Genomic DNA, 21,264 nt, shown 5'->3' with positions numbered 1-21,264 from the left:
CAATGCATTTGTAAACAATTGCAATAAGTAAGGCTTGGATATTTTTGAACTGGAGGCTATATTTGCTTTAAGTCCTAATAAGACTGGAAAGAAATGCCAGACATATTGAATGTCACCTTTTATTGCAACTGAATCACACCACAAGAGAATACTTTTCACAGCATCCTAGGTGTCATCTTTCTTTGGGGAGAAAGCACAACAGTATAATGGACCATAATGGATCTTAAATTAGCTTCAACTAAACACTTGAGCCTCTGCTCAAGAGATGTTTGAAACAATGTCAAATGTGTCTTTGCAGATGGAGACCAAAATCCTGTCAAAATGAATATGTGGTGCACATTCACAAAGATTTTGAGTAACAGCTTAATTCCTAATTTTCATTTATATAAGATATAAAATAAAATATTTCTTGAAATACATTATATAGCATTTATTCCTTCTAGTAGAACCACTGTGCACAAAGTATGGCATGTTTACATGTTAAAATGCATAGTCGAAGCCTACTGGTTAGTTTTTGGACAAGAATTAATGATTTTGATCTGGGGTTTAGCTCAATGTTTGTTTTTGTATTATGTAGGATAAGGTGACACCAGTGGCGATGATGAGATTGGGCAGCTATCTCATACCATTCTTCTTAGACAAGCTCAGTGACCTTAACAGGAGGGCTGCTCCTGCATGGTGGCCAGCGATTTCAGTATAAAAGCGGCGCTCCCAGGCTCCACCAAAGTTTTGGACTGATAGGCTGCCAGAGGAGGTAAGTCCTCTATCACGCTTTAACTGTGATCTGTGGTTTATTCATTAATCTGCTTTGTGAGTTTTTTGTCTACTTCTAATTTGAATTTGACTTTTGTAGTATCCACACAGCAACTGCATCACTTGGCATCAAAAAGGTAAATGAGATTCATGTGACTTAAATGAAAAAAAAAAAAAAAAAATCAAATTAAAAATGTATTAATAAGCCATGCACTTTTTTATTTTATAGAAACCAATCTTAAATGATCTTTCTCTCAAATAAAAATATTAATAGTAGTAGTAGTAATTCTTATTTTTTTTCAACAGACGCACCATGAGTGGGGACCCAGAAATGGAGTGTTTTGGCCCGGCAGCCATATACCTCCGGAAACCTGAAAGGGAGAGAATAGAGGCTCAAAACACTCCCTTTGATGCCAAAACAGCCTACTTTGTGACTGAGCCTGCTGAAATGTATGTGAAGGGTAAAGTAGTGAAGAAGGAGGGTGGCAAAGCCACCGTGGAAATTAAGGGTGGGAAGGTATGTAGATGCAATGACACAAGTGAAAGTAATGACTACATATTCTCATGATGATGCTGACACTTTCAGTACTAATCTTACTTTGTTTTGGGGGCAGACTCTAACTGTAAAGGATGATGACATCTTCCCCATGAACCCTCCAAAGTTCGACAAGATTGAGGACATGGCCATGATGACCCACCTCAGTGAGCCGTCTGTGCTGTATAACCTCAAAGAGCGCTATGCAGCATGGATGATCTATGTAAGACCAGTTTAAATACTGTAGATAGATAGATAGATAGATAGATAGATAGATAGATAGATAGATAGATAGATAGATAGATAGATAGATAGATAGATAGATAGATAGATATTGTAAACATGGAGGTCACACTATATTTAAATATCCTCTTCTTAAAACAGACCTACTCAGGGCTGTTCTGCGTCACTGTGAACCCCTACAAGTGGCTCCCAGTGTATGATGCAGTGGTTGTAGCAGGATACAGAGGGAAAAAGAGGATTGAGGCTCCACCCCACATCTTCTCCATCTCTGACAATGCCTATCAGTTCATGCTCCAAGGTATTAATCATTTTATAAGCCGCTCTTTCAGAGAAACCAACCTTTGAAAATTATACAGTGTTTTAGATTGTTGTAATCGGTAAACTTGCAACCTATGGGCACACCCTGACTGCTGTAATATAAAATATCATATAGTCTCACTGTTCATGATAAATGGATGCAATAATACAGCATAAGTGTTCAAACTGCATTCTCTCAACAGATCGTGAGAATCAGTCAATCCTGATTACGTAAGTCAACACTAAAGAGAGCAAATTTTGACTAATATAACTTAGACTGATTATTTCTGTACTATTATTACTACTATTATGTCTGACTTACACTAACAAATGTGTCATATAATTAATTCTAGTGGAGAATCCGGTGCAGGAAAGACTGTCAACACCAAACGTGTCATCCAGTACTTTGCGACAATCGCAGTGGCTTCAGGAAAAAAAGCTGCTGAGCAAGTTGCTGGAAAAATGCAGGTAAATAATGTAATATACTGTACATGATGATATTTATGAAAATGAATATAAGAAAATACTAAGACACACCATGGAACATCATTTTCAGGGGTCGCTGGAGGATCAGATCATTGCAGCTAACCCACTGCTGGAGGCTTATGGAAATGCCAAAACTGTGAGGAATGACAACTCATCCCGCTTTGTAAGTGTTTGCTAACCTGAGTCTTTTCGCACAATATCAGTTTTTAAGAAGTAATAATCCTAATTCACAGTTTTCTTTTGAATAGGGTAAATTTATCAGAATCCACTTCGGAACAACTGGGAAGTTGGCCTCAGCAGACATTGAAACATGTAAGGCTAGATGTGGCACAGCACACAAACCTTAGTTTGTTCTCGTACCCTCTGTTCGTTGAGCAGAACTGACCGGTGTCTAACTGTGTGATTGACAGATCTGCTGGAGAAGTCTCGAGTGACGTTCCAGCTGTCTGCTGAGAGGAGCTACCACATCTTCTATCAGATCATGACAGGCCACAAACCTGAGCTGATAGGTGAGCAATTTAGCCATACAATATATACATTTATCGAATAAATGCGTGCTTTACCTGAATCTGTATAATGAAATAAAATCCATATTTTTCAGAGGGTCTCCTCATCACCACCAACCCTTACGACTTTCCCATGGTCAGTCATGGTGAAATCACTGTCAAGAGTATCGATGACATAGAAGAATTCATCGCCACTGATGTGAGTAGACACGCTGCAAAATCAGAAAGATTAAAAGTTACACTAACTTTAAAGGGATTAAATATCACACCTGATGTAAGGATTTCTTAGATTATGTCAATGATGGTGTCTTTTAGCAACTGATAACTCACAATGAACAAGTAAACCTTTCTGTGTAACGAAGGGTTTCTTACTGGAGATGACCTGAGAGGAACAGTTTTCAACAGATCTGTTTTTTTGATGATTCATTCTACAGACTGCCATTGACATCCTGGGCTTCACATCAGAGGAGAAGATGAGTATTTACAAGCTGACTGGAGCTGTGATGCATCATGGAAACATGAAGTTCAAGCAAAAGCAGCGTGAAGAGCAGGCTGAGCCTGATGGCACTGAGGGTAAATGAGTAAAATTTCTTAATATTATAGTTGGAGCAATTTATTTTTTACCAATATCCTGTATTCTTTTTAACTGTGTCCTATAATCAGAGATCCAGTTTCACACATACAGTAGTGTTTGTATATTCATTTATGTTTCTACTATTGAGAATAGTTGCATTGTAAAAGTTAGGGTGTCTAGAGTGTTTCAGGGTTTCTTGGCTGAAGGCCAGGTAATGAAATCAGGTAACTGGAGGGAGATCAGAGTGGACCTGCTGGTCCTTTGCACTGAAAGAAGCCAGTTAAAGATACCTCCCAGATGCTTTTCTAAGTAATGTCCTCTGAGCACACTCAACTGGCAGTAGACCCTCGGGCAGACCGAGAACATGCTGGATGCCTGGGATTGGCTCAGGATTCCCCAGGAGCAGCCTGAGGATTTGGCAATGTCGATGATGTCACTGCTACTCTGCTTAGCTTGAAGTCACTGTGGCCTTGATCCACCTAAGCAGCACAGGCTGAATGGATGGATTTTGTAAAAATACTGTAGATTCTCATACCATCACCAATCACCTTTGTAACTTGGAAACATCTTTTAGCAATATGTGTTAATCTTTGTGGTTTCTGTTTTTTATCAGAGGCTGATAAAATCGCCTACCTCATGGGTCTGAACTCTGCTGATATGCTCAAGGCACTGTGTTACCCAAGGGTCAAGGTCGGCAATGAAATGGTGGTTAAAGGTCAAACTGTGCCACAGGTAATTTACATACAGATATTAGTATAGGAACATAAATGTATTAATTAATATGAAAATACCACTTGTCTTGCATAACCAGAACTCCAACTCTTTCCATCTTTAGGTGCATAATTCCGTCATGGCTCTCTCCAAGTCTGTCTATGAGAAAATGTTCTTGTGGATGGTCGTCAGAATCAATGAGATGCTGGATACCAAGCAGCCCAGAAACTTCTTCATCGGTGTCTTAGACATTGCTGGGTTTGAAATCTTTGATGTAAGTTAACTACACACAGCACTTGTTCGTGCAGAGTGCAGCAGCACAATTAACGTTTGGCCATTTATCATCTTTCTTATTTCAAGTTCAACAGCTTGGAGCAGCTGTGCATCAACTTCACCAATGAAAAACTGCAACAGTTTTTCAACCACCACATGTTTGTCCTGGAGCAAGAAGAGTACAAGAAAGAGGGAATTGAATGGGAGTTCATTGACTTTGGCATGGATTTGGCTGCCTGCATTGAGCTTATTGAGAAGGTACTACAGAAGAGATTTTCAATAATGAAGAAAAATGTATTTTCTCCACCATAATATGGCAGTGCAGAATTTCATTTTGTTTAATTATCAACAGCCAATGGGCATTTTCTCCATCCTTGAAGAGGAGTGCATGTTCCCCAAGGCAACAGACATGACCTTCAAGAACAAAATGTACGACCAGCATCTTGGGAAAAGTGCCCCCTTCCAGAAACCAAAACCTGCCAAAGGCAAAGCTGAGGCCCACTTCTCTCTGGTGCACTATGCTGGCACTGTTGATTACAATGTCCTTGGCTGGCTGGACAAGAACAAGGATCCCCTGAACGACTCAGTGGTTCAGCTCTACCAGAAGTCTTCAGTCAAACTGCTGGGTCACCTCTATGCAGCACATGCCGGATCAGACGGTAGTGTTTTTTCATGCTCACATATACAAGCAGAATTCCCAATAAAGCTGTTCTTAATTACATGTTTTTTCTGTTTCTGTTGTCAGACAACAGAACAAGTTTGAAATAGTGACTCAAAAGGCCTATTAAGACTGCATGTTAACTTCTACATTATTTCCAAGCTGCTGCTCTACACGGCTAAAATCTTGATTTTAAAAAAGCAACATCACATCAACAAACACATAAATTAAAGACATAGACTGTGCTGTGATTTCAGCTGTATGCACTTGTGAAATGATCGCTCAGAGAGAAAGTTAAAAGCACAGCGCTCAGCCTCTTTCTGGGATCCACAATAGTTTTCAACTTCTGTGTTTCCTAAAAAGTGATTGAATGACCATCATACTTACCAAAGTGCAAAATGAGGATGTAAAATAAAAATAAAACTGTAAATGCTTTTTACAGATGCTAAAGGTGGAAAGAAGGGTGGTGGCAAGAAGAAGGGTGGTTCCTTCCAGACGGTGTCGGCTCTCTTCAGGGTAATTTTTATTTTTACAAATATGTTTTATACTCACTTTTCAATAGTAACACATATGATTGTGTGTAAACAGTGCACAGGGTTGTTCATAGTCAGAGATCCTAATGCCAAGCATTACACAAGGAACATGACTATAGAACATCTGTGACTTGTTAATACCAGAGATTTGTAGCAGGCCTTCTTCGTTACCTAAATGCACATTGCTGCAGATGAAGGTGTTGTATTAATTAGGAAGACTGTCCAACATGGGTGGTCTGGATTCATTCAGATTTCTAAAACATTTATTAACATAATTACATAATTATTTATTAAAAACACAAATTCTTTGAGGTAAAACAAAAAACTATACAAACAAAAACATATTTCAGTTGTGATATATATAAGTTCAGATATACCACCAAACTTTTTAACCTTTACAAATTAAAACTTCAATGTTAAGCTCATTTATCCGCCAACATTTGTATTTTTTGTGCTGTGGGGTTATGTTATCTAAAGGTTATGAAACATGTTGGGTAATGTAGTCATGTTAATGTTTTATGTAATTGTTTGGGAAAGAAATTCAAATTCAAAATGTTTTGTCTGTCACCAGGAAAACCTGGGGAAGCTGATGACCAACTTAAGGAGCACGCACCCACATTTTGTGCGCTGTTTAATTCCCAATGAATCAAAAACACCAGGTAGGTCCCAAAAAAGTCACGTCTACTAACAAAAGTGTACACTGTACACGAATAGCATGCAAGTCTCATTTCCTCAACACAGCTCCTATGAGAGAGGTCTTCATGCAGTTTTATAATCATCTCATGAGCCCATAACTCATTGGAATACTTATTAATTCATTCACCTACGGTATGATTAGCTTGTCAGACCCATAGTCGCCTAAACAGTACTCTTACTATTTAAGGTCTTATGGAGAACTTCCTGGTCATCCACCAGCTGAGGTGTAACGGTGTGCTGGAAGGCATCAGGATCTGCAGGAAAGGTTTCCCCAGCAGAATCCTCTATGGTGACTTCAAGCAGAGGTACAGTAGCTACTTAGGTACCCGTTAGTCGACATATGATGATTCTGCTTTCTAGATGATCTGATTCAAGTCAATCCTTTCAGATACAAAGTATTGAATGCTAGTGTCATCCCTGAGGGGCAATTCATTGACAACAAGAAGGCCTCAGAGAAACTACTGGAATCCATAAGCGTGGACAAATCACAGTACAGATTTGGCCATACCAAGGTAAATAAAGAGACTCAATTACAATCATGAAACGGTAAAATAAATTTTAATTTTTTTTTGGTTAAGTCATTGCCATTGTATCGATGGATAGGTATTCTTCAAGGCTGGACTACTGGGTACACTTGAGGAGATGAGAGATGAAAAACTAGTCGCGCTGGTCACAATGACTCAGGCTCTCTGCAGGGGTTTCCTCATGAGACGAGAATTTGTCAAGATGATGGCAAGAAGGTTGGTTTATGATTTTATATTATAAATAAGCTGTCATGTAGAGCATTTGAAAAAAAATGAAATGAAATTTTTGATAGGCTATTAAAAATATTTCTTATATACATATATGGGATGATACAGTTTTCAAGATACTGTACGTGGTTTACATAATGTAGTGCAGGTTATGGTAGTTGTTGCAGCAGCATATTGTTCAGACTTTCCTATAAATATAATTGTCAGTGCAATTACTGGAGGACTGGCTTGCTGTTGACTCTGACCTGGTGTTTTTATGGATATGTGGGGTTGCTTCAAAGTGGTTGCTCCTAGCTAATATTCAGTACAGTCAGTACTGTGGCAGTGATGGAAAAAGCATATGTCTGACATCCTAATGAGATCCAGGGAGACAGAGGAGCCGCTCCAATAGCATTACAGAGCATAAGAATGGATGACATGAATCATTTTGGACAGATTTCTTACTAAAATCTCCATAGGTATTGCACATAATGATACTTAAGCTTTTATCATTTTGATTCGTTACTTAACACATGGTTCATTCAGCAGCATAGCAAGTGCAAGCTACTGGTTATCTCTTTGGCATCGGATTAGCCCGCCACGTGTCATTACCTCTTTGTTTTCAGTCACCGAGTTTGAGCTCTGTAGTGTAGGGACAAGGGACTCCCAGGGAAAAAGGTTACTTGCTGGACCAAAGATATCTGGATATTGAACACAGTTAATTAACACCAGACAGTTGTGTGTGAAGCTGTGGAATATCAGAGACTCAGAAGAAAATAATTTTTGTCTTTATTAATTTGTTGTCAGGGAGGGCAAGTTTATTTAGGCAGCACCATTCAGACACAATGCAGTTAAAAGTGTGTATAAAGTAGACCACATGATCTCTTTCCTACGGTGGAGATCAGAGAGGAGGTGGATAAACTGGGGTTGCCAGTTCTTAGGGTTCATATGTGGTGCACTGTTTGATGTCTCTTCCTTTATTGACTAGGAGCTCCTCAGCTAAGGCTTGGTCCCTGAGGTCAATAACACTGTAACATGTTTCCACTGTGTTATATTGTTAAGCCCATAAACTGTATTTCTAGCCTCAATAATGGAAGTAAGGGCTGATACTGCTGCAGTAAGAAAAAGTCTCACTCAACTGTCTTTAATATGTGCATGTATATTCTATAAAACCAAACAAGAGAAGAAACCTTTCTTTCTTTGTCTTGTATCACCAGAGAGGCAATTTATTCCATCCAGTACAACATCCGCTCATTCATGAATGTCAAAACCTGGCCATGGATGAAGCTGTACTTCAGAATAAAGCCTCTGCTGAAGAGTGCAGAGACTGAGAAAGAGATGGCCCAAATGAAAGAGGACTTTGAAAGGACCAAAGAGGAGCTAGCAAAGGCCCTGGCCAAGAAGAAAGAACTGGAGGAGAAGATGGTTTCTCTCCTGCAGGAGAAGAATGACTTGCATCTGCAAGTTCAGTCTGTAAGTTAAGTAGAAAGAGGAAATGTGTTACTTCTGAGATCCTGGGTTTTACAGTTGACTAAATGTTATTTTATTGTATTTCATTGTAAATCTAGGAAAGTGAAAACCTCGCTGATGCTGAGGAAAGGTGTGAGGGGCTCATTAAAGCAAAAATCCAGCTTGAGGCCAAAGTCAAAGAGACGGCTGAGAGGCTGGAGGATGAGGAGGAAATCAACGCTGAGTTGACTGCAAAGAAGAGGAAGCTGGAGGATGAGTGCTCTGAGTTGAAGAAGGACATTGATGACCTGGAGCTCACCCTGGCGAAGGTGGAAAAGGAGAAACACGCCACTGAGAACAAGGTGACAGTCATCATTTCAGTTTATTCAACTGTGTGCATTTTAAATATACTTTGATCAAATATTAAAAAATTTAATTTATTAAAACTCTTTAGGTTAAAAACCTGGTTGAGGAAATGACTGCTCAAGATGAGACCATTGTCAAGTTGACCAAAGAGAAGAAAGCCCTCCAGGAGGCCCATCAGCAGGTCCTTGATGATCTGCAGGCAGAGGAAGACAAAGTCAACACTCTGACAAAGGCCAAGACCAAGCTGGAGCAGCAAGTGGATGATGTGAGTTTATATATGTGTTTGAAGAAAATGTTTCTGTATTAAATGTGCGTTTTGGATGCAAATAATTAAAACTGACAGTTTAGATAATTTGTGCATGCTTGCAGATACTGAGACTGGTTGAAATATTTCCATTGATACTCATTACGCTACTGTATGTGTGACTGCCTAGCTCGAAGGTTCCTTGGAACAGGAGAGGAAGCTCCGTATGGATCTTGAGCGAGTGAAAAGGAAGCTTGAAGGAGATCTGAAACTGGCCCATGAATCCATAATGGATCTGGAGAACGACAAGCAGCAGTCTGAGGAGAAAATAAAGAAGTGTGTAAAGATGGGAATTTAAATTATGACCCCCAAAATTTCTAAAATCAAGTGTTCAGCTAACATTGTTTTTCTTATTAAAGGAGGGACTTTGAGATCAGCCAGCTTCTCAGCAAGATAGAAGATGAACAGGGAATTAGTGTTCAGCTTCATAAGAAAATCAAGGAATTGCAGGTAATGTGTAAATATCAGTTTGGACTTTGTGGAGGCAAATTTTGTTGAACGTTTGTTAGTGATGGTGACTGATGGATGGACAATGTAATTCAGGTGCAGTTATTTTACACTCACTAAAATTATAAAAAAAATCTTGCAACCTTTTTGGTGCATTTACATCTTTATAAATAAGCCGTTTGAAAAATTCGAACAAACACTTAGGATTGGTGAGAAGAAAACAGTATTTTTCTTTAAAAAAAAAAAAAATCATAACCTTATCAGTATAAACTTCAGTTGGGACTTTGAAGTGTCCTGTGGTTTACTGTCAGAACAGAAAGGCTGTTTATTTTCTCTGTATTATGAGTAATTGTCTCGTTTTTCAATAATATGATTTACGATTTGGTCAGAGACCCAAAAAGCAACTTCAGACGTACTGTCACTCAAAGTAATGAACATTTGAAGTAAGGGTTCAGCTTGCAGCACACTTAAACATGACTTTACATCACAGGCTCGCATTGAGGAGCTGGAGGAGGAGATTGAGGCTGAGAGGGCTGCTCGAGCCAAGGTAGAGAAGCAGAGGTCTGATCTCTCCAGGGAACTTGAGGAGATCAGCGAGAGGCTCGAAGAAGCTGGTGGAGCAACATCTGTACAGATTGAGATGAACAAGAAGCGCGAGGCAGAGTTTCAGAAGCTGCGTCGTGATCTTGAAGAATCCACCCTGCAGCACGAGGCCACCTCGGCAGCTCTGCGCAAGAAGCAGGCTGACAGTGTGGCAGAGCTGGGGGAACAGATCGATAACCTCCAGAGAGTCAAACAGAAGCTGGAGAAAGAGAAAAGTGAATTCAAGATGGAGATCGATGACCTCAGCAGCAATATGGAGTCTATCGCCAAATCAAAAGTAAAATCTACAAGTGATTCTTTTAATAAAAGAATAATAATTACAGTAATTCAAGCTTTATATTTTGTACAGAAGTATTATGACTATGGTGGACTTTACTACAGATTTTAGTATGTATGTTGTATATTGTTGTATATTGTAAGTATGTTGTTTATGTCTCTAGGGTAACTTGGAGAAAATGTGCCGTTCTCTTGAGGATCAACTAAGTGAACTGAAGACCAAGAATGAAGAGCATATGCGTCAGTTAAATGAAATTAATGTTCAGAGATCAAGACTTATGACTGAAAATGGTGAGTGCAGCATCTGGGATTTAAGATAAAAACAGAACCTGCAATGTTTCACAAAACAATAGAGCAACACAAATCACTAAATAAAGACGCTGAGGAAATTATTTTTGTTTGATTCCAATCAGGGGAAGTTGGTCGTCAGTTGGAGGAAAAGGAGTCTCTTGTTTCACAGCTTACAAGGGGCAAACAGGCTTATATTCATCAGATTGAGGAGCTCAAAAGGCACCTCGAGGAAGAAGTCAAGGTACTGCATCACACTCTTGCTGAATGCAGCTACAAATGCCCATGTTTATTTCTTAGTAATGATGATAATGTAAAAATATGTGCGATAAATTTGCATCATATGATCATTAGGCCAAGAACGCCCTGGCTCATTCTGTTCAGTCATCCCGTCATGACTGCGACCTGCTCAGAGAGCAGTATGAGGAGGAGCAGGAGGCCAAGGCTGAGCTGCAGCGTGCACTGTCCAAGGCCAACAGCGAGGTGGCTCAGTGGAGAACCAAATACGAGACTGATGCCATCCAGCGCACTGAGGAGCTGGAGGAGGCTAAGTAATGGACAGTCCTGAAGTCACACTGTTTCCACCTGCATTGATTCTGTAAATGATCATTAAACCTGTTTACTGTACGTTCTAACAGGAAGAAGCTTGCCCAGCGTCTTCAGGATGCTGAGGAGTCCATCGAGGCTGTGAACGCAAAATGTGCCTCTCTGGAAAAGACGAAGCAGAGACTGCAGGGTGAAGTGGAGGACCTGATGATCGATGTGGAGAGAGCTAATGCTCTAGCTGCTAACCTCGACAAGAAGCAAAGGAACTTTGACAAGGTTAGATATTTTTTTAATACGCAGGTTCGACTGGTAAACACGATCTGATAGAAAACACTCTAATTTCTGTCTAATATGTTCAGGTTCTGGCTGAGTGGAAGCAGAAGTATGAGGAGAGCCAGGCAGAGCTGGAGGGAGCTCAGAAGGAGGCTCGCTCAATGAGTACTGAGCTGTTCAAGATGAAGAACTCCTATGAAGAAACTCTGGACCACTTGGAGACCCTGAAAAGGGAGAACAAGAACCTGCAACGTAAGACGATAAATCCTGCATGTGATTGTTGACATTACTTTGAAAAAGATATTTTAATAAATATATGACACATTCAAGATGAAGGATAAACAATTTACACCATATGGAAAATTAATGTAAGTTCAATTGTTTTGCAAACATTGTTTGGGCTTTAATGGCAGGCCTGATCTTACTGGAGAAAATGAGATAAAGAATTGAAGAAATACTCTAATTACAACACTAAACTAAACACAAATAATTATTACTGTATTAATGTATTACATTAATATATTTGTTTTATTTTTCTTTTCCAACAGAGGAAATCACTGATTTGACTGAACATATTGGTGAATCAGGAAAGACAATTCATGAACTGGAGAAGGGGAAAAAGATAGCAGAAAATGAGAAAGCAGAAATCCAAACTGCCTTAGAGGAAGCGGAGGTATTTAAAACGACATATTTGCAAAGTACAAACACAGACAGGGAACTCAGTAACTACAACTCTTTCTGGTCAACAAATTGCAACCAATCCTTAATACTTAAATTCTGAAAATGTTCTTACATTTCATTTTTTTAGGCTACACTGGAGCATGAAGAATCAAAGATACTGCGTGTCCAGCTGGAGCTCACCCAGATGAAAAATGAAATTGACAGGAAACTTGCAGAGAAGGACGAGGAGATTGATCAGATCAAGAGGAACAGCCAGAGAGTGATTGAGACCATGCAGAGCACGCTGGACGCTGAAATCAGGAGCAGAAATGATGCCCTGAGAATCAAGAAGAAGATGGAGGGAGACCTCAATGAGATGGAGATTCAGCTGAGTCATGCCAACCGCCAGGCAGCTGAAGCCCAGAAACAGCTGAGAAACGTGCAAGGACAGCTCAAGGTTGGGCATAAATCTGCATAACCACATAAATATGCTTCAAAACACAGCTACATGAGAGATGTAAACATATGTAAACTGAGGAATTGTCTTAAATTCAGGACACTCTACTGCACCTTGATGAAGCCATTAGAAGTCAGGAAGACATGAAAGAACAGGTTGCCATGGTGGAGCGCAGGAACAACCTGATGCTGGCTGAGATTGAGGAGCTGAGAGTTGCACTGGAGCAGACGGAGAGAGGCCGCAAAGTGGCTGAACAGGAACTGGTTGATGCCAGCGAGCGTGTGGGACTGCTGCACTCTCAGGTGTTATGACTGTATTTTAGAGTATTTTTAAAATATTGGACACTTTTGTAAATGTGAAAACCCCACTGTATATTTTCTTTTAGAACACAAATCTCATCAACACCAAGAAGAAGCTGGAGGCTGACCTTATCCAGATCCAAGGTGAAGTGGAAGATGCTGTTCAGGAAGCAAGAAATGCTGAAGAAAAGGCCAAGAAGGCCATCACTGATGTGAGCTCTGTTTTAGTATTTTAGCATGTACTTAGTGCTTCGTTCAAAACCCAGCTACTTATACGGTTACATGTGAGACATTCCAGTAGTTACTTTGGAGCAGCAGTAGTACCATGGTTTTTGAAAGGATGAGTAAATGAAATGGATGACTAATTTTAAATTAAGTAAAATATACAAGGTTTGTCATGAAAAAACTCTTTCAGACAGCCATTGACAGCTTATTTGATGTCTAAAAAAACAATAGCCATACATACATCCTAGCAGCGGTCAGTGGCGATTGGTTACATAACAGCTGAAATGTTTCAGACTTACAGCTGACAATCACAGGTAGGGTAGGACAGAAGATCAAACAAAATATGACATAAGCCTTTATGAACATTATAATTGCTTTATAACTTAAAGTACATGCTTGTTGCCTTATATTTACAGCTGAACACTGTATCCTGTTGCAGTTTACCCTTTTGTTTTGCATTTGACTTACAAATTAGGCCGTACTATTGATCATTCTGCTCATTGGCATTTTTAATGATTGATTAGGCTGCCATGATGGCAGAAGAGTTGAAGAAAGAGCAGGACACCAGCAGTCATTTGGAGAGGATGAAGAAGAACCTGGAGGTGACAGTGAAGGACCTGCAGCACCGTCTGGATGAGGCTGAGAATCTGGCCATGAAGGGCGGCAAGAAGCAGCTCCAGAAGCTAGAGGCTAGGGTAAGTCTACAACATATTTCTTTTGTGTTGTGGCTCTATATCCCTGTACTTTTTGAAATACAATTGAATTGAGGACTTTCAGTTTTAGGGTATTCATATCCAACTCTGATGAGGATTATATGGATGCGAATGTCCCCAAAAAACTGCATATGTTCATTTATATTGGACTATTTTCAGATGTAACAAATCTTTTGACTTAAGAATACACATTACAGTTACATCATATGACTTTGCTGTTTGAACGCTGATGAGATCTGGACTTCTTGTTGTTAAGGTTCGAGAGCTCGAGTCTGAAGTCGAGGCTGAGCAGAAGCGTGGAGCTGAAGCTGTGAAAGCCGTCCGTAAATATGAACGCAGAGTGAAGGAAATGACTTACCAGGTACGGAGAACCAAAACATAAATCTTATATATAGTACACCTGAAAATGTAATTAAACAAATCAACTCAATATTATTATTTTAATTTCTTTCTGTAATTTGTGTTTCTAAAAACAAAATGGATGTACATTGTGTTTCAAACCCCTAGAGGGCATGAATCACCATCATATGGCTGAAGCTCCAACACTGCTTGACATACTGAGGTGATATAGAGTAGACCACAGCTAAAAATAAAAACTCTACAATTCCTGCTATAAATACATCCAGTTATGTGCTTATATTAGGATGCCACATGTGTGACATTTATAGAGGTGTTCCACAGATTTTCACTATGAAAAACTGGAAAGAGGAGGAACTGTTGAATGTACACTCACAGACTACTTGATTGACAGAGATGACAGTGTCTGTGCAGCACTGAAGGATCCTCTTTTCACATTCTGCAAGTGTTGAAAGCGACGGTACGCAGATTTATCTGCTGTGTTGCATTGAATCATATCTTCGATATGTGTAGCGTGTGCCGTTGTGCTCTTGTCAAAGTTTCTGAAATGCCTTCACTTCATTGTGGAAGATGTACATAAGAATGTGCTGTGTGCTCTCAAGTGGTTTTAAAGATATTCATGAAACAATAGGGGATGACGGACCTCCCTGTAGTTTTAGTCTCAGTTATATTATACTGTGCACTACCTCTAGGCTGAGGAGGACAAGAAGAATATCGCCCGACTTCAGGATCTGGTGGACAAGCTGCAACTCAAAGTGAAATCCTACAAGAGGCAGTCTGAGGAAGCTGTGAGTGTGAAATATTTGACACATGCAGTCCAAATATGTGTTACTCTACTAACACCTTTACTTCAAGTGTGCTTAACACCAGACGACTGACAGCATGATGCAGGCTGATTTATTGCACGTGTGGCTTTTTATTTCATACAACCGGCAAGATGGTTCAGGGTAACACTGTAACTTAATGCTTTCCAGGAGGAGCAGGCCAACACTCACCTGTCCAGGTACAGGAAGGTTCAGCATGAGCTGGAAGAGGCTCAGGAGCGTGCTGACATCGCTGAGTCTCAAGTCAACAAGCTGAGAGCCAAGAGTCGTGAAATCGTCAGGGTATATTGATTCATTCAGCCATCATTACATTTTCTGATATAATAATTATGATACAAGAAACTTCGGTATCTTAACAGAATATTTTAACAATGTCCTTTGACAAGTAACTTCTCTCTGTCTCTTTGTATTGATTTAAAGGGAAAGGACGCTGAAGAATGAGCATCAGTCTAGACGAGACACAGCACAAGAAATCATACAATATGATCTTTTTGTCGAGTGTTTAACAAGAAATAAATCTACAAGCAATTGACTGTCTTTGCCTCTCTTAATTCTTGATTCAAATGATATAATACAAACATAGTTCAAATACAATGGTGATACCCTTTAACTTAGAGCTTGTAGAGAGATTGACAATTTTATCCAAATCAGGCAGCTTCTCAACTATAGCGACTAAACTGTCTGGAGTATTTCAATTATTTATTACAATATAATCCAATAGAAAACGATTTCAACAACTGCATACAGAGATACATTTATCAAAGCCACTAAGTGCTCCTTAAGTACACAAAATTATAAATGAATACATGATTATGCATTATAAACTACAGCTCAGCTCATGCATTTACATAAGACAATTTAAAAGTACGTTCCGAGACAGAAAATAATCGGAACTTTTGAATCATAATGTAAATCCAAGAACTTACAGTAACACTGGACTTCAACTGTGATCCTGAGTGTTGTATTTTGTGTCTAAATGTGGCCAGTGTAGCTTCATCATTCATTCAAGTAACACGGTTGTTAACATGGTTGTCAACTGTCGCCTGTTATCATGTCAAAGTCATCTGGGTCACAATAACTGCAAATCGTTGCCAAGTGGTGATAATGTTCCCGTCAACCTAGTGACCTTACAGTTTTTCTATACGCTTCAACACAAATGTTGCGACGTGTCGGAATGGGGTCTTGTGATGAAAATAAACCTAATAGTCGACCTCAACACACACTGATACCTCTGCTCGTGCTGCAGCATAAGCAGTGACGTCTCCGCTTATGGTTTTGATACTGTATAAATGAACATCGATCATAAATCAGTTTATAGGCGATTTATCTTTTCTGAATGTGCAATAAGATGCAAGGGAATGTAAAGAAATACAGCATTTTTGGTTTAATAATAATGAAAATAAAATCTTACTTAAGACTTGACACCAGAATTCTGACTTAAGAAACTAATCGTACTGTGGATCTACAGTCTAGTAGCTGCTTGTAATAACGTTAAAAAACAATCCTTAATAATCTGACATAAGGAATCCAAATCCTCCTATTGTTGTTTTTAAATACCTACTCCTTTATTATCTCTGACTGTGTTAGTCCATTTTTGGTAATTATATTTCACATCCAATACTGGATTGACTGATCTTCTGCAGCAATGTGATAAGTATCTTGATTTGTCAGGTATTTAAATCACTTAAGACAAAAACAATCTTTCCAGTTTGTTCAGTCTGTCTTTAAAGTATTTCTTAATGAAATTTTCATAAAATGTACTTAATCTATATAGTTTATTTATACTGCAATAAAAGAATACATTGACATGATTTTATCCCTGTTTCGAGATTCAGTTAACAACTTAACAAGTTTAATGGCTTTGTATCGTGTCTTTTGGCTGTGCATCGTTCCCATTCTGTAATTTTACATAATTTCTCACTCTGTTATTACTTTAATTTGCACAATGATTTGACAGAGTATATATACATAGTAGAATTAAATAAATCTGAAAGCAGTGGCATTAAATTGATACAAGCGTCATTAGATCTATTCATTAATCATTTATTTTATCTGTAAAACTGGACTCACATCTTAGAGTTGTGAGTAATGGTGCCCTTTATGTCAAACAGGAGACTTAGGACCGCCAAGGAAGTGAGTGTTTTATATCAAAGGTTGTTCCACAATAAGACTTGAAGTAGTGACAAATGGCTGAGCATTGAGAACATTGCTGAGGAGACAGCTATATTTGTAGTTCTTCCAAATAAGCACAGCCAGGAGCATAAGAGATCAAGTATCACATTTTTATTGAACATATAGGCCTATTTTGTAGGGTGTGAAGTCCTCAGTATTTAGCTCTTAATGCCCTCTGCCCATCTTTGCAAGTCCAGTGTCATCTTTCAACAAGGAAAGAATGCAAACTACTACACATCATATAACATGATCCCCTTCTTGCCTCTTATGGGGAACAAACACTTGACTTAGAGAAAGGTCAAGCTACAAGCCTGGCCTTGTCTTCAGTTCATCTGTCATGACACACAGTACAACAAGACCATTTAAAGAAAGGGTTTAAAAATACATCCGCACCCTTGAGACAACACAAGCGCCCATCTAGAAAATTCTGGAGACACAAATCTAATCATCTGTTCACTGCAGGTTCCACATCGGACAATAGAGGCGTAACCCACAGTTTTAGAGTTTACTGTCCCACCGACAAATAAACCAAGATGCTATGAAGCTCAATGTTCAGGGCTTGATACGCAACAATTCATAAGAACTGCCAGAATAGGTGATGTAATAAGGTCAGAAACAGCTGACTTGTCAACAGCACGGGTTTGACACAAGGATAAAGCTGTCTTTGACTTTCAGCAGCACAGGGGGGAGATGAGCAGGTCAATGTCTGAGCCACCCGCCAAATCCCCCTTCCTGACCGGTTATACTGTCAGAAATGCAGAGACGCAACCTGATATGCTGGAAAGTACGAGCGGTGAAAGTGATTTTAAAAAAGAAGAAGAAGTACAGTTTGTTAAAATGTATGGCAATGGAAATTAGGGAGGATAAATGAATTTGGGGTAAAGATAAACAAAGAAGATGGGATTTATTATAGTTTGAAATATTATTGTTAAAGAAAGCTATGATGCCCAAACAGTGTTGAGGTTTCAGAAAAAAAAGCCATGGCCAAACAGAAACATGTTATAATGGAAATGTGAAAGAGTTAACCCCAGGCGACCACTGCAGATTTAAGTTTTCCATCATCAGTTGCACCAGAGAAAACCAATATGGTTATTTTATCATTTGTTGTTGCCACTTTTGTTGCCTCTGCTGTTATAACTGAATGTCAGTTAATAAACAAGCAACTGAAGCTCTTTACTTTTGTCCTGCGTTGATGGTTGATTGACGTTTTGTGGACATTTTTTTTATGCTATGAGGCTGCTCTTTGGTAAAGTGGTGCTTTGAGCTGTAGCGATGCTCACCAGCACCAAACGCAAAGTGCAGCTGAGGCTGAATGTCATTAGTTTTGCAGGAATCATGAACTTAAGTACTGGAAGATTTTGACCTGATGATGTCACAGAAAATCCAATGAAAATCAAAACATTACAATAACTGTATCAATAATTTCTGATGCTGTGATAGGTTTGTTTATGTGAGTAATGTTTGTAAACACTGGTGTAGAACAGGTTTTTAATTTACTGTGCAAGTCAACTACGGTCCAAAAAAACAAAACAACTTAAGTTCCACGAATGCCTTTTTGTGATATTTTAACAACTCTGTCTGATGTGGTCCTGGTAGTTCAACATATCAGATTTCAGAGGAAGTCCCTAGAAAGCTGAAGCCCTTTGACCTCGACTAGACCCAGCCAGACGACCCTATTAAGATGGACATGTCTGTCACCAGTCTGAGCTCTAGGATTATCACACCTTCATAAACCACAACAAAAATCAAATGTGAGCTAGTGAAAAACTAAATATTTGGCACTCTGTAGGTTTATAAGAGTGGTGTGAGCTTTTAGAGCCAAAAGTGGGTCAAAAATTGAAACCAATCCTCAGAATGTGTTAGTACTGTCAGTAGGGGATTAATGGAAACCTGACACTGCTTCCCTACAGACAAAGCAAGCAAAGTGTACAGCAACAGAAAGAAGGCGAACGAAAGGACTAAAAACAGCAGAGGGACAGAGTAAATGAATAAATGCGTACAGTACTCATTAAGATAGCAATTAATGACTCAGACTGTCAACTTGTTGGGAAGTAATACGTACTAAAAAAAAGGAGGAACCCTGCAATCGTCACCTATCTGTTCCTTTATGCAGTATAATCAGGCCAATATGGCTGTGGAGCCTGAATTATTCCACAGTAATTGCAGAAATTCTTGGGGATAATATGTCATTAGTCTAAAAACAGGACTGCAGTGCTCTTAGACCGATTTAGATACCTGGTAAATTCAGTTCTGTTCCCAAACAGAATAGAGCGTTTGAATAATATGGCAGAGATGAGAAACATGTAAAACTTTTGACACCACTCTCTTCTGCATTAATCAATGTTATGTCAAGTATTAAGTTGTGTGACAATAACATTATAAACACTGTCAAAATTACAAACATTTGAGTAGCACTTCACTCTTTTTCTCCCTATTTAGCATTTACAAATAGAATGTAAAAATATAATTCATGTTTTTCACACTATTAAATAGTTGTGAGCAGATATAAGGACATTAAGGGGTTTATTAATGTACAGTATTTGTCAAACATTACAGCTTCTTCTATGAAGACATATTTTATACTGTTACACCAGTTTGAATATATTGTCATTCAATGCCTGTTTAAAAAAGCTGCCACTTGGGTATCCACAGGAGGAGTTAAGATAGCTGACATATTCATTAATATTTAATTGATTAAACACATATATCTGAATACAACATTATACTGTCAGTTTATTAAATGTTTGTATACCTACTGATTATGAATGTTAGACACTTAATGTTACACGTTGCTGAGAGTTGTAATGATATAAAGCACACATGCCCCATGTCATGTTTTTGAACTCGAGGTGTGCATCAGTGATATTAAGGCATTTGTAATTTCATCGCATTAACTCAAACGTAGGCTCTGCTCCAAGATCACCCTTGGCTGTTATAATGAGATAATGAGACACTTTGACAGGCCTAATTATCACTCCACACTGCAGTTTTTATTTAAATATACAGCATTTTGAATGAAAATATTTTAAAATATATATATATAATATTCTTATTTGCAGCATATGCAGACATTCTGACATAAGGTGTGGTGACATAGCGCTTTGCGATGGACTTTTGTATCAAGAGAACATCAAAGCAAATGCTGCCGCCATTTGTTTGACAAGTTATTTCTCACAGGATGCATGCTGTGTGTCACATTTTACAGGACAGAGGAAATTAAAGCGCTATAAATATGAATATTGTTCTACTTTCTATTGTCCTTCCTCCCTGCAGAACAAATCTAATTAGGTTTGGGATTTTATAATACGCAGACCTCAGCGTTCCTGCTATCATGAGGTATCATCATTTTCACAGGTTCTTAGATTAGCAACTCGTTCACTCCAATTCTGCTCCTTTGTCACAGGAAAGACTTGCAAGGCTTCTGCAACAGAATACCAGTGACATATGAGAGCTTCTCCACGGCTAAACTCAGAGCCTCTGCAGTGCCAAGGTGCATTAAGGAGATTACTCTAAAGACCAAAACAATGTCTGAACTTCAGTAACTGATACAGCTGCCAGAACAATATTTACGCAAGGTTAAAAAAATGCTGCATTGTTAAGTCTTGATCTATTTATACACTTTTATATTCTGCCTCCATTTTAACAGTGTCTGGTAAAATAGTTAACAATGAGACAAACATATGTGCTTTGTCTCCACAGACACGGCAGCCCCAAGAACATTACTGTTTCTGTTTAAAACCAATAAATCAAAAACAACACATCAACTCTCTGTATGTAAGCTGATTTAACCTGGTGATGATACCAGTAAGGGGCTTTTTCAATTTATACACACTAATTAACAACAATCATTTCCATCATTCAAACAAGTGTTTGGAATATTAAATTCTTGTCATTGTCTAAAACTTGCCTCTGTAACCTCAGTGACTCTGAGAGTAAAAGCAGCAGGGAGTTTAATCTATGATAAACTGTCATCAGTGACAAAAGATGCCTGAGATCAGATTAGTGGCAA

General features: G+C 38.8%; 1 protein-coding gene across 1 annotated transcript; it reads left to right on the top strand.

Annotated features, from left to right (window-relative positions):
• The first annotated feature begins 588 nt into the window (after positions 1 to 588).
• On the top strand, positions 589 to 15,615 carry LOC130184979 (myosin heavy chain, fast skeletal muscle-like). The gene is made up of 41 exons (XM_056401129.1): positions 589 to 754; positions 854 to 890; positions 1,060 to 1,270; positions 1,368 to 1,511; positions 1,673 to 1,829; positions 2,032 to 2,059; positions 2,182 to 2,296; positions 2,385 to 2,477; positions 2,563 to 2,626; positions 2,725 to 2,823; positions 2,916 to 3,019; positions 3,255 to 3,393; positions 4,008 to 4,126; positions 4,230 to 4,379; positions 4,466 to 4,636; positions 4,731 to 5,037; positions 5,479 to 5,552; positions 6,141 to 6,228; positions 6,453 to 6,570; positions 6,654 to 6,777; positions 6,869 to 7,005; positions 8,214 to 8,469; positions 8,565 to 8,807; positions 8,900 to 9,076; positions 9,246 to 9,391; positions 9,475 to 9,565; positions 10,053 to 10,442; positions 10,606 to 10,732; positions 10,855 to 10,973; positions 11,084 to 11,280; positions 11,368 to 11,551; positions 11,635 to 11,800; positions 12,097 to 12,221; positions 12,357 to 12,665; positions 12,764 to 12,967; positions 13,051 to 13,176; positions 13,714 to 13,884; positions 14,159 to 14,263; positions 14,952 to 15,047; positions 15,234 to 15,365; positions 15,504 to 15,615. The coding sequence occupies exons 3-41, from the start codon at positions 1,067 to 1,069 to the stop codon at positions 15,522 to 15,524; spliced, it is 5,820 nt and encodes a 1,939-aa protein (XP_056257104.1). The 5' UTR covers positions 589 to 754; positions 854 to 890; positions 1,060 to 1,066; the 3' UTR covers positions 15,525 to 15,615.
• Positions 15,616 to 21,264: the final 5,649 nt, after the last annotated feature.

This window comes from Seriola aureovittata, chromosome 2, assembly GCF_021018895.1.
Source record: "Seriola aureovittata isolate HTS-2021-v1 ecotype China chromosome 2, ASM2101889v1, whole genome shotgun sequence".
NCBI lineage: Eukaryota > Metazoa > Chordata > Actinopteri > Carangiformes > Carangidae > Seriola > Seriola aureovittata.
The sequence above is the reverse complement of the archived record's forward strand: the minus strand, read 5'-3'. Positions and strand labels throughout refer to the sequence as shown.